The sequence below is a fragment of the Alosa pseudoharengus genome, unplaced genomic scaffold (genome assembly GCF_046254945.1).
Source record: "Alosa pseudoharengus isolate Yale_2024_CS ecotype anadromous, Long Island Sound unplaced genomic scaffold, YU_APseudo_1.1 YU_APseudo_1.1_scf_1, whole genome shotgun sequence".
NCBI classification, from domain to species: domain Eukaryota; kingdom Metazoa; phylum Chordata; class Actinopteri; order Clupeiformes; family Clupeidae; genus Alosa; species Alosa pseudoharengus.
This window is the reverse complement of record NW_027468564.1, coordinates 25,382,405-25,396,467: the sequence shown is the minus strand read 5'-3', so window position 1 is coordinate 25,396,467 and position 14,063 is coordinate 25,382,405. Positions and strand designations below refer to the sequence as shown.

The window sequence follows — 14,063 nt, the reverse complement described above, 5'->3', positions numbered from 1 at the left end:
GGAATGTGTGCCATCTTAGGAGTATTGAATGTTATTGCTGACTGTGCACCATAGTGTATGGTATTTATGTCATTATGTCAAAATGGTTATTTCTCCACTTTCTGTTGCTATTTCTGTATTATTTTTGAATGTTCTAACCTAAACAACACAAATCCACATTAAATATAGATTGAGATGAAAAGGCATGAATATACCATTGTTGTTCCTTGCAATACCAACAAGGTCTAAATCCAAAGAGTTATTCTTATTTTCAACATTGGCACTCATATTGCTCTTATAGTCCTTTCCGATGGTAAAGGTTTGTACTTCTGAAAGATAAAAAAGATCATGTCTATTTACAACAAGTTTGTTATTAATATTAATCTGAAGTGTGTTTCCAGATTCCAATAATGACGGAAGTTTTTACTTAATGATAAAACATAGAGTGTAAATTGGAAAGATGAAACATAGAGAGAAAGAAAGAGAGATGTATTAGAATAGAAATAACGAGAGGAAGTAAGAGAGAGAGAGAAACAGAGGGTAAGACTGCACACCCATAGTTTTGGTCATCAGGGTTTTGCTGGCATTTGTGGTCGTGGGCTCCACCAGGGCCCCCACCAGCTTTTCGGTGGACTGCAGCATGGCATCACCCAAGACCACCAGCTTCTTTCCACTGGTATCCTGTGGCACCTCAGCAAGGGCATCTTCTAATCTCTCCAGTAATGACGACACAACCTGCAGGTAAGTGACAGCAAACACACACAGGATACAGGTTGGCAAAGCTTTTGTTTGACCTAAATATTTATTAATACATCAACCAACAAATAGTCCTATCCATGCAGAAATGACTGAGCAGGGCTTCATCATAGCACACTGTGCCTTTTAAAGTCCCAAATATGTGATGCAACAACACATACTCACGTATGGCTCTAAAACAACATCATCCGTCAAATTCTTGACAACACTGTTCAGATTGTTAAATTGAGCCTCAGGTGACGTTCCCTATGAGAAAAAAATATACATGAAGGTGATTTTTTTTTTTTGTTGTTCATTTTTAAACCTTTACTTATGAGAAGTGCATTTTGATTTATATATAATATAAACATTTTTTCAATTTTTATATTTTGGTTCCATTGTACACTAAAAAAGCGGTGGGTGTACATACAGTACACACTGAAATATACAGGAAACACATTTGTGATGTAGTGCAAGCCAGACACAATCTTGGTTTAGAGTCTGAAGCCAGTGAATCTGACCAATATTTTAATGTCAGCCATGTTATGAGAGAAAGATAGGTAGAAATGTACCTCACTGCTGTGAAGATCTGAACATGAGATTCAGATGGTCATGAAGACAGGAGTTGAGATCCAAGAGGGAAAAAGAAAGATGAGATTCTACCAGATCTTATACAGATCAATAAATCAATCAATCCAGTCTAAGTTTATCTATGAATGTTGCAACTGTTATGCTTTGATCAGAAATATGGGCAATTTGTTGAGTAAATAGAGAGGGTTGCTTCTAAAATGCTGTAAACTCCTAAGGCCTGAATGTGTTTGTGTGTGCATATTTCACTTCCTAACGTGCACATTACTACTAAGTGACCAATGTGTATCTAATCAAACACTTATTGCAATGTTACCTTTGCAAACCAATGTTTTGCCTGCAGTGATACTGGGTATGGTACCATTTTTGCATTCACAGTAAAATCTCTCTTCAGCGTGGACACATATGGATGACTCAGGACATACCTGAGCTAATGTGCCACACGTTTCAACCTGTGACACTGCAGTCAGACACACACACACACACACACACACACACACACACACACACACACACACACACATTTCAGTAACACTAGTTTAGGGAACACATTGCAGGTTTTTTTCAATTGTTTAAAGGTGCTATAAGCGATGTAACGCAGTTTCTAAGCTAAAACATTTTTTCTAAAACATCACTTCACCATCTGCTAGCTGCATGTGCCCCAAATACACTGTACAAAACAAACAAAACAACTTAGACAAAACTCATCATCATAACAAATTGTTCCAGCAAATCACCAACGACATGCGCGTTTGGGAGAGTTTCAATTGCACGGGAGGGAGGGGGAGGGAGTAGCAAGCTAGCTCTGTTTTGTTTGAACGTCAACAGAAGTGATGTTACCCTGCATCACTTATAGCACCTTTAAACAGGGCCTGTTTTTTCGAAACACTACACACAATCAACACAACACAACACCCAAGTAGCAGAATCCCTCAAATAATTTGCTTAAATTAAACACTTAAGTCAAAACTAAACACTAATTTACAATTTTGCTGTCATATCACAAACACGTCCATTAATGATCTGATTAGGAGAAGACATTATCTGAGATTTCGGTGTCTAAAGGAGAGAAATATTTTTAGTGTTTTGCAAATCAATGTATGTAGTACTTTGTATGTACATTTGTGTAGCCTATATGTAGTGTATCCAAATTGATTGCAGAAAATACATTGCAGAAATGGAAGATTATAACGTTAAGAGGCACTAGTAATCAATTCATGGGTTGTTTTCTACCGCTCAGAGAAATGGACAAGGAAAAAACTGATAACACACCGTATTGAACATAATACTTATAAATGTATAAATAAATACAATAAATGTTAATACAAAACTTAATATCCTCCTAATAGCATGTCTTAAATATGTGACTATTCCTTGAAAAGTCTGGAATATAATTAATTTTACCTGAATATTTTAATTTCCAAATGAAATGTCAAAATGAATGTATGACGAAATGTAAAGTTTGACTGACTGAATTTTTGTATACAAAAAGATGAAGACTGTCTAAGGTCACTCTCACTCCCCCTTGCTAAAGTTCAAAACGGTTTAGTCCGCCTGCACAACGATTCATAAGGTTTCGTTTTTTTTTTTTTACAGTTGAGCTAGTAGTGGTGTGTTTCTCCAAGAAAGCCAAGTCAGGTTAACAAAAAACAAAGGCAAAAACAGGAAAAAGAGAGAGGAATATGTCCTCAATTGTTAGTGCTAAAAACATACTGAGACAACCCAGAAAATACACTTGTAATCTGAGGTATTTCAAGATCCACCTGGATCTTCATTGCTTTCAGAAAGACTTGGCGCTAGCTTGATTCATGCCCTACATGCTGGTCATTGTCACTTTATTGGTTCAGGACCCGATTTTTTTTTCTTCTCCTTTTCGGTTTTCATTAGTCTTATTTTTTTACTTTTTTGTCAGTAACTGATGGGATGTGAAATGTAGCAAAGTGCAATACTTAAAACGTAATCAAATAAAATTGAAATTACTGACTTATAAGTTGTGACAAACAGGAAAACACATCTATTTACATCAGCATACACAACAACAACCTTGTTTCATTTGTCTTCTGATCTGATTTTAACCTGGGCTTTACTTTCACCTGTTCATCTGCTTATTTATGCTTTATAAGATTGTATTTCTTCTGATAGGTACATGTATATGGCAAACCTGCTGACTGTTCTAAAGGACTACTACATCAAACAACAAAAACATTTATCACATGCCAACTTCCAAATTCATCATCCATCTTGTAGAATCTGACTCCAAATTAAATATACAGCAGCTCTCTTTTTTTGATTAATTTTGTGAACATTTGAACATTTCTGTGTAACTAAAATGCAGGATGCCTTTTGTTTTGTATTTTTTGTTTTGCTATTTAGTAGTTTTCTCACCATCCCTCTCTCCCTCTCTTACTAACCTTCACACTGATAAGAGTCTCCAGTGGGTAGGTGGCCGTCAGGTATCTCATATCCAGGTTTGCACTCACAGCGTCCGTCACCAACACACAGGGCATTAGGACCACAGGAGGACGGTCCACATGTCTGGTGTCCTGCTCAGAATTAAGAAACCGATAAAGGAATGAGTGAAATAATGAATGAATCATTATCATATTTCTAATCAGCACTATTATGGAAATCTAAACAGTGTTCTACAGTGTTCAGGTTCTCTTTGGCTGTCTCTGTGTCATGTATAATATAGCTTAGCTTTGTCATGTGTTATATAGCATAGATATCTTACTGATAGTGAATCCAGGGGGAGCTCTAGGTCTAACTAATTCATATAAGCCAAACAGGGAGGATTGCTAAACACACAGGCCATTACAATAGGATAATTTACAGACCTACATACTCTATGCTTAAATCATTGGAATATCACTTAACAAGAGTTTAAGTTGTTGAACACCTCTAAAAAACCCACAAATACTCACGGGTGACATAACTGAATGATGTGTCATATGGATAATGTTGATACAAGTAGAATCCTTCAGGACAAAGGAATCTGTTGATTCTTCCATTTGTTGAGCACCTGCCAGAGGACTGGTAACAGAGTGTTATATCATTGTATTGGATCCCCCAATAATATGTACTGTCTTCACCACATGATACAAGGGGATGTGATGTGCCTCCACCAATAACAGCGCTGGTACAGTTGTCATACAGCACATCTCCTCCAATACCAACAAAGCGATACCATCTGGAATTTTGTAAGTATATGTCCCTCTTTGGCCATCCAGGAAATGTTGTTGATTTGAAGCCAATATTACGCCATGGATCAGACAGATTGGTATATGATGGGCAAGTTCCTTCACCTGGATAGACAAAATTAACCTATTATTGACCTAGTAACAAATATATAGACACTCTACACCCACAGACACCACAATACAAAACTATAACTAGATGTACCGCAGAGCGGTACAAAATATGACCGCCGCCCAGTCCAGCACATTTTTTCCACAAAAATAAATCACGCTGAAAGGCCTATATGATTCTAACTGTCTCACTAAATTGCATTATCCACACTCAATTCTCACTGGTATCTGCTAGACAACAAGTACTAAAAAATGATTAGTTCATAAATTTCACATGTAAAATTAATTTTATACAACCCCACCTCCATCTTGCCTGTTCATAATTCTGAGAAATTCTTGAATTGTGTGCATGTGTGCATGTACATGTTTATGTTTTATGTGTGTGTGTGTGTGTGTGTGTGCATGCTTGTGTGTGTCCCTGCGTATGTGCCTGTGCATGCATGCGTACATATGTCTACTGTGTGAGTATGTGTCATACGTATGATTACTGTGAATGTATGTGTGTGCGTGTGTATCTGTTTGTGCACATGTGTGCACATGACCCCTGGAGGCAAACATACGGGAAAAATGGTCATCCTAGGCCCTACAGTTCTCAAGATATTCACAGAGAACTGTGTCTGCCCTACCCTCCTTTCGGGGGGTCCAGTCCAGCGGGGGGGCTACAGATCAAAACGAAAAACAACGGTTCCATGCTATCCATGTGGGGTTACATGCCCACCAAGTTTTGTCTACCCCGGTCTTTCAGTGTCCCGGGAATCCTTGTTGGTGTACGTCACTAAATGTACACATAAATTATTTTATTGTAAGGCCCCTCATGAACGAAAGTACACAAAACTTGGCATGCATTCGTAGGGTGTCATAATGATTCTACACTTTTAATTTTGTGCAGTTTTGACCTTGTCAGCCAGAGATATTGTGATGAAAACACCTAATTTTTTGCTTTTTAATTTTTAACTAGGTGGCGCTATATATGAAATAAGTGGTAATGGGATGGGTTGACATGCCCCCTTAAGACCAACATACATAAAAAAGGTGGACCTCCTAAGCCCTACGGTTCTCGAGATATTAACAGAAAACTGTCTCCGGCCACCTACAGGCCAGTTGGTGTATAGTAACATAAATTAATTTATTGTGTGGCCCCCCATGAACGGAATTCCACAAAACTTGGCGTGCATACAAAGAGTGTCATAATGATCCCACACTTCCAATTTCGTACAGTTTTGACTATGTTAGGTCACAGATACCTGCGATTACAACACCTCATTTTTACTTTTTTGTGTTTAACTAGGTGGCGCTATACATGAAATGAGTGGTTATGGAATGGGTTGACATGGCCCCTTGAGATCAACATACAAAAAAAAAATGGTCCTCCTAAACCCTACGGTTCTCGAGATATTCACAGAAAACTGTGTCTGCCCTACCCTCCTTTCAGGGGGTCCAGTCCAGCGGGTGGGCTACAGATCAAAACAAAAAACGATGGTTCCATACTATCCATGTGGGGTTACATGCCCACCAAGTTTCGTGTACCCCGGTCTTTCAGTGTCCCGGGAATCCTTGACGGAAATTTGGGCATGCGAAAAAGAAAAAAAAGAAAAAAAAAAAATATCTGACTAAACCTATATGACCGCCGCTTCGCTGCGCGGCGGTCATAACTAAATATATGTTATTCGTGAAGCTTTTTTTCTTCTTTTTGCTGCTACCATGCACATTTCCCCACATGCCACATCACATAACACTTTTTGAATCAGGGAAGATTAACATGAAGTGATATCATACAGAATGACCCTGTGTTCAAACTTACATCCAAATGAGTTCCCAGTTGGATCATGGCCAGATGGTACTGAGTATCCAGGGATGCAGTAACAAAGACCATAACCATTACCACTGTAGCAGTAAGCATTAGTTCCACAGGATGATATTCCACATGTCTTATGAGCTGGAACACAGTTGCAGAGGGAAGTGAGATGCAAGAGATGGATATTTCACAATACATTATGATGAAGACATTAATGAATGGATATGACACATGGTCAGAAATGTTTTCATAGCTGAACATGTCTGCATCGGAACAGTCTACTATATGAAGGATGGCCTCAACATTTGCCAAGAACTTTTGTCCATTTGCTTTCCTATATCATTAATAATTGCACCGCAATAAAACCATAAGAAATGGGTATTTCACAATATATTACAAAGAAGAAGTAGAGAAACTAGACGAAAGACGTGAATACGCAAATCAAACATGTCTGCATCTGAACAGCCTATGAAGGATCATCTCAACGTTTTGCCCAGAACTTTTGTACGTTTGTTTTAGCCAGATTGTTTTCTATAACCTGCTGAGAAGTGGAATTGGACCATTCTGTTGCATCACCATACCTTCAGTAGTGCAGTTCATGAACACTCATAGGACACATTGTACATCACCTACCAAAGTTCACTCTTGACACACACTCTCATTGCAGAAAGTCAAAGATCACCATCAGCGGTCTTACCGGTTACGAAGGTTTTGTCAGTGGGGAAGAGTTTGTACAGATAGAATCCTCCCGGGCAGAACAGCAAATTCACAGTTTCTCCGGAATGTGTGCAACCCCCAGAGTAGACGCACAAATCGAGGGTGTAGACTTGACCTTCCAGAATGCTAGAATAGTCAGGTTTACTACAAAGTCTAAGGGTTTTGCTGCCACCGCTATGACAGTAAAAGGACAGGACATCTCCACCGATGCCAGTGAAGCGATACCAGCCCTCTGTGAGGTTAATGTCCGTCTGTGGCCGCAAATAGTTAAAGTTGAAGTTCAGCCATGGCTCAGACAGGTTGGTGTAGGTTGAGCAAATCTCTATGAAGAGAGAAAATGGCCAAACCTCAGTTGTTTAAAACGGTGGTGTATTAATGCAGAAGTAATAGTGTGCAAGGGGCTCCACTTCTGTGTGTTTGTGGAATGATGCATTTAAAATCCTAAGTCCTGTTGTTGTTTTAGGTGACATAAGGTTGTACTGCAGCAAGCTATGTATGTCTATCTATCTATAAAGCAAGAAGCGTCTGTGTGTGTGTCTGTGGCACGCATATCTCGCTGACCGTTTGTCAGACTGACCTAAGATTTTGTATGTGGCTCGCGCGTGGCACAAAGGTGTGCACTCTCGATTTTGAAGATTTTTTACGTAGGACGTTTATCGCTGCACTGCACTGTTTTCCAAGGGGACCAGTTTCAGGGGAGCTCCACCCCATGGATTGTGTAGACAGTTGCTAGCTAGGTCTCACTTTGATGATAGTCAGTCATTATTAAAGATATAAGAAAAACAAATGTTCCCCCTGCACTTTGAGAACCACTGGACTATATAGACTATATACCAACAATATATGACTAATGACTTCCTGGTTGTGGTTTTACTGCACCAAACAAAAACACAGCATGCCTTCACATTAACATTTTTACATGGAGTCAAACTGCAATGATTTTAATTAAAGAAAGAGTAGGCCTACTAACTAACTACTGACCACTGACTCAAAAACGGGGAAGTCGCATCGACAGCTACAAACTGAATCAGATGCTAAGCAATGCTAACCTGGTCATGTGGAAGAGTACTAGCTAACTACTGACCACTGGCCCATGGGGACGCACCCGTACAGCAAAATACTAAGATATGCAAAAGTTCACACACTCTCAGTGCAGAGAGTCAGAGATCAACATCAGTGGCAATACTATGATTCCCTACTGACTGAATAGTAACTAGGGTTGCCACCTGTGTCTGACAAAAATCCTGGACATTTTGACCATCCAATCGACCTTTTTGTTTGTAAGCAATGGCGCATTCGCACATCTAACCCAAGATAAAAACCGTCATTCTAAGCGACAATTGTATAGCTAAAATTAGTAAGAATTACAATTTCTAGTTATTTGTTTAGTTAATTGCTTTATTTAATAGCAGACCTTTATTATTTTGTTATATTTTCAACAGTTTTTAGTTGTGGACACCTGGGGGCAGTATTGAGAAAAAAGGGGGAATACATAATTAGGTTCTGCTTTTTTGCTTATGTGGAATAAACTTTCCTTTCTCTGTCTCTCCTTGTCCCACACACTCTCCGTCTCCACCTTACCATTTCTAATGAACCTCCACGGTGCGTGCCCCCACCACCACCACCCATGTTATGCTACGTCTTTTTTGTAGAGCCAATATGGCTGTGCATACGTTTATGGACTTAGGCACGCTTCAATTAAACTGAAATACACATTTTGCGCATCATGTACAAAAATCCGGGACATTCAGTGTCCAGGATTTTTATTTTTATTTTCCTGGACAGACCATGAAAATCCTGGACAATCAGGAAAATCCTGGACAGGTGGCAACCCTAATAGTAACTAATGACCTATACAGCCTTATCCAACAGTCCAAAACATTATATTCTCTTGTCTAAGAACAGAGGTAGGATATCACTGGAACAGTTGCATCATATGTGGAAGAATGCATAACAGAAACCAATGACTTATCTTCAACTCAACCATATTTATATTTGTGTGTGAGTGTGTGTGTGTGTGCGTGTTTTGGTTCTTTGTGTCTCTGTCTCCACCTGAATCTGATAATTGATCTGATCGTACTGTATCTTCCCCTGTTCCTAATTGTGTGGCAGTCGCTAAGGGATTGACTCACCTGCACACACCACTCCTGCATCCTTCGTATGTCCACAATTATGATTTCCAAACCCTCCATGAGGACACTGGGTCAGGAGAGTCTCATTTCCGACACAACTGACATCGTCCATCCAGATCTGGCCACTTCCCTGTCCAAATATGGCCCCTTGAGAAGCCTGGAGAGCAGGACCGCAGCCCATCACTCTACACACCACCGTGGCATCGTTCATGTCCCAGCCGTCGTCACATACGGTGCCCCAAGTGCCATTGTGGAGGACCTCAACTCGTCCAGAACAGTTTGTGTTACCTCCAACTAGTCGTAGTCCAACTTTATGAAAGGGAACAAAAATGACAATGGTACTTAATGATTAAAAGTCCTCTGCTATTTTTGAAAAAAAATAAATGCTGTGCTGCAGGATTGCAAGTCTGGTCTGGTTGATGTGACCTCAAACCTGGCAGTAGCTTGGCTTAGTAATGCAGATATTGAGGCCTCAATGAATTTATAGGCCAGTTGGCCTCACTTCAGTAGATCTGAAGGTGTTTGAGTGTTTGGTACTTCCCTATCTACAATCCTGCATATCACCACTGATGGATCCTTATCAGTTTGCTTACCAGGCAAATGGATCTGTGGAACATGCCATAAACCTGACCGTTCACTACACACTACAACACCTGGAATCAAGTACCACCTGCACGTATCAGGTTCATTAACTTTAGCTTGGAGTGGACTTTAAACAGTTCATCCTTTCACTCTCTTTTTTGGCTTAAAAAAAAAGGCAGCCGTGGCCTACTGGTTAGCACTCTGGACTTGTAGCCGGAGGGTTGCCGGTTCGAGCCCCGACCAGTGGGCCGCGACTGAAGTGCCCTTGAGCAAGGCACCTAACCCCTCAATGCTCCCCGAGCTCTGCCGTTGTAGCAGGCAGCTCACTGCGCCGGGATTAGTGTGTGCTTCACCTCACTGTGTGTACACTGTGTGCTGTTTGTGTTTCACTAATTCACCGATTGGGTTAAATGCAGAGACCAAATTTCCCTCACAGGATCAAAAAAGTATATATACTTATACTTAAAAGCATGTATCAATTCAGCTCTGTGTCACTGGATACTAAACATTCCAAGGAACACAATTTAATCAGTCAAGGTTAAGTGGCGAATTGGAAAACAGTCTCTCTTTCTCTTTTTATCCCTCTCTTTCTCCTACTGACCTCCACACTGATGGGAGTCTCCAGTCGGTAGGTAGCCGTCAGGTATCTCATATCCAAGTTTGCACTCACAGCGTCCGTCACCAACACACAGGGCATTAGGACCACAGGAGGACGGTCCACATGTCTGGTGTCCTGCTCAGAATTAAGAAACCAATAAAGGAATGAGTGAAAGAATGAATGAATCATTAATATTCTTATCAGTACCATTATGGAAAAAGTGTCAGGTTTCTCTTTGGCTTTCTCTGTGTTATGTATTACAGTAGAACACGAGCTATCAGATAGCTTATTGATAGTGAATACTAGAATACTACTCTAGGGCTAACTAACTCACATAAGCCACACAGGGAGCATCACAAAGATGCTAAACACAGGGGAAATTACACCAGGAGGTTTGCAAATCACTGACTACATCACTGACTGAAAATACATTTCAACACCAACATAAGTGGGAAAACACCAGGTTATGAAAGAATACACTTCAACTAAATTTACAGACATAAATACTTACAACACTGGAACAAAAGAGTTTAATGTTTAAGTTGTTGAACACCTTTAAACAACCCACAAGTACTCACGAGTGACATAACTGAATGATGTGTCATATGGGTAATGTTGATACAAGTAGAATCCTCCAGGACAAAGGAGTCTGTTGATTCTTCCATTTGTTGAGCACCTGCCAGAGGACTGGTAACAGAGTGTTATATCATTGTATTGGATCCCCCAATAATATGTACTGTCTTCACCACATGATACAAGGGGATGTGATGTGCCTCCACCAATAACAGCGCTGGTACAGTTGTCATACAGAACATCTCCTCCAATACCAACGAAGCGATACCACCCATTATGTTGTAAGTATATGTCACTCTTTGGCCATCCAAGAAAGGTTGTTGATTTGAAGCCAATATTACGCCATGGATCAGACAGATTGGTATATGATGGGCAAGTTCCTTCACCTGGATGGACAAGATTAACCTATTATTGACCTAGTACAGTACCAAATGAAGGTAGTCTACACACAGACACCACAATATAAAACTGTAAGCCCCGTCTTTTGGCCAACTCTTTCTGAATTTCTGAAGAATGCCTTTTGCAGTTGCAAGGCCAAAATTTCAAAACAAAGACAAAGAGGTCTGCCACATACTACCCCCACAAAGGAAATTCCTAACCCCCCAGGGTGTCAGGCCAAGCTAATTATCATACAGTATTGCAGGGGTTCCCAAACTTTTCAACCCGCGACCCCCAAAATAACCGTGCCAGAGACTGGCGACCCCCACTATCCCTGGATGTGACAAAAAATAAAATAAAATGTGCGCACCGGCCATACGCACTAGGCTTATCCAAACACGGGCTTAACGACAACACAAAAGAACAGAGCAGCCTGTTATGATTTTACATATAGAAATTTACTATATGATAAAAGCAGAATACCTTAGTCAAAAAATAATATCCATGTAACATGAGTGCACATTATTGCTGTCGTGCAAACTTAACTTTGAAACATTACTTTAATTTCCATTTTAACAGAAGAATGTATCAGTCAGGGTAATATCCACAAACTGTTGTAAACATATTTACATTGTTGCTGCGCAAATTTACATTTTGGCAACTATGTTTCAGCGTTAATCTCATCTAATGAGATAGATGCACGCTATGCGCGGAACACAGCAAGTCCATTCTTGGTTTAATTGTGGAGACGCCCACAGATCATCCTTCACATTTAGACGCGATCTGTATTTCTTTTATATGTCAGTGCAGAGAAAGTCTTTTCGCACAGGTATGTGGAGCCAAACGGCGTCAGTACGTCCATTGCGGCCTTGAATAGCTGTGGATATTCCCTCTCGACTGAAATCCAGAACTCAGCAAGCGTCTTGGAATTAAAATCTGTCTTTAAAGTGCGGTCAAGTGACAGCTCTTTTATTTTTCCCAAATTTATTTGATTTATGGAAATCATTTCGCGACCCCCCGGGGGGTCCCGACCCTCACTTTGGGAACCCATGCAGTATTGGTTACCTCTGAAATCACTGTCTCTGTAAATGTGTGCTTTGCCTAGCCTACTTCATCCATCTCTCTCCCTCCCTCTCTCTCTCTCTTTCATTCTATCTACTGTTTCTGGTGTATCTGCTATTCTCAGCTTATTATTTTGTTAGCTTAAGTATGTGTTTTGATAAGCTTCCTTTGTTCCTTTGTTTGCGACTTTGTTACTTTACTTTGTTACAGTAGACTATGCGAGTTTACTTTTACATTTAACTGAAGTGATATTGGTTACATTTACCTTTAAGGCTTAGTGCCTAAATAAATTGTTAACCGGCTCACCAATCGTATATCTCTAACTCTCGTAGATTGCCATGCCATGCTCTTCCAGAGCTGATGAAATAGTTACTTGGTAATTGAATGGTGATATAAATTATTAATTAAATGGAGTCAGATTAAACGAGTTTGTAATAATATCATTGCCATTTAACTCTTCATTCTATTTGTTCACACACAATCAACAAGAGAATGGCCCGCCATACTTTTCATCCACGTGAGAAGCACTGTGGGAGTGCTCTCTCTTTCAAGTGAAGATAGCCCCACGTGTCTCCATGTTTCCGAGGCTATTTCTCGCCTTTCAAAACTAAAACTGGATATATGCTATTCTTGAAGCTTTTTTCCCATTCTTTTTGATACCACTATATGCATTTTCCCACATCACATACAGTAAGACAAGATTAACATGGAGTAATATAATACAGAATGACCCTGTAGTCAAACTTACATCCAAATGAGTCCCCAGTTGGGACATGGCCAGATGGTACTGAGTATCCAGGGATGCAGGTGCAATAGCCATAACCACTACCACTGTAGCAGTAGGCATTAGTTCCACAGGATGATATTCCACATGTCTTATGAGCTGGAACACAGTTGCAGAGGGAAGTGAGATGCAAGAGATGGATATTTCACAAACATAGAACAAGACATCAAGGAATGGATTTGACACTTGGTCAGGAAAATGTTTGCAGTAGAACATTTCTGCAGCCAAACAGCCTATGGAGGATGACCTAAACATTTACCCAGAACCTTTGTACAGTATGTTTGTTTTAGGCAGATTGTTTTCTATAACCTGCTGAGCAATAGACCATTATTTGTATCACCATACCTTGAGTAATGCAGTTCATGGACATAGCTAGGTAATTCATTAAGTAGGGCTACATCAGGAAAACACTGACATCTTCAAAAGTTCACTCTTGACATACAGTGCAAATGGAACGTTTTCAGACCCTTTGAAGATTTCCACACTTTGTTATATTTCAGACTCATCTTAAAATGTATTATTTTTTATTCTCATCAATCTACACATAATGCTCTAATAATCCACAAAAAACAGCTGTTTGGGGTGTTTTGAAAATGTATAAAAAAATAAATGACTTAAATATACCATTTGCATAAGTATTCAGACCCTTTGTTATGATGCTTGCAATTGAGCTCTGGTGCAACTTACTTCTATCAATAGACCTCTGAATTTCGCCTACAAAAAAGCTGCCATCTTTGACATCCGGTATCTGGCGATTTTTCCTATGGGAAAATAACATGGGGATTTTGAATTATCGCACCTGTTAAACTCTCGCGGGGATGAAAACGTTTTCCTG

At 39.8% G+C, this 14,063-nt stretch overlaps 1 protein-coding gene across 1 annotated transcript in view; it reads right to left on the bottom strand.

Annotated features, from left to right (window-relative positions):
* The window catches only part of LOC143117704 (uncharacterized), a 49,433-nt gene that overhangs the window by 19,200 nt on the left and 16,170 nt on the right, over window positions 1–14,063 (bottom strand). Inside the window, exons 9-21 of the mRNA XM_076279285.1 lie at window positions 13,193–13,327; window positions 11,010–11,390; window positions 10,435–10,566; window positions 9,252–9,560; window positions 7,100–7,441; window positions 6,409–6,543; window positions 4,224–4,604; window positions 3,714–3,845; window positions 1,619–1,762; window positions 1,287–1,303; window positions 901–981; window positions 534–714; window positions 195–308 (exon numbers count right to left, since the gene is read on the bottom strand). Coding sequence (XP_076135400.1) covers window positions 195–308; window positions 534–714; window positions 901–981; window positions 1,287–1,303; window positions 1,619–1,762; window positions 3,714–3,845; window positions 4,224–4,604; window positions 6,409–6,543; window positions 7,100–7,441; window positions 9,252–9,560; window positions 10,435–10,566; window positions 11,010–11,390; window positions 13,193–13,327 — 2,484 coding nt within the window. The remainder of the gene's footprint in view (window positions 1–194; window positions 309–533; window positions 715–900; window positions 982–1,286; window positions 1,304–1,618; window positions 1,763–3,713; window positions 3,846–4,223; window positions 4,605–6,408; window positions 6,544–7,099; window positions 7,442–9,251; window positions 9,561–10,434; window positions 10,567–11,009; window positions 11,391–13,192; window positions 13,328–14,063) is intronic.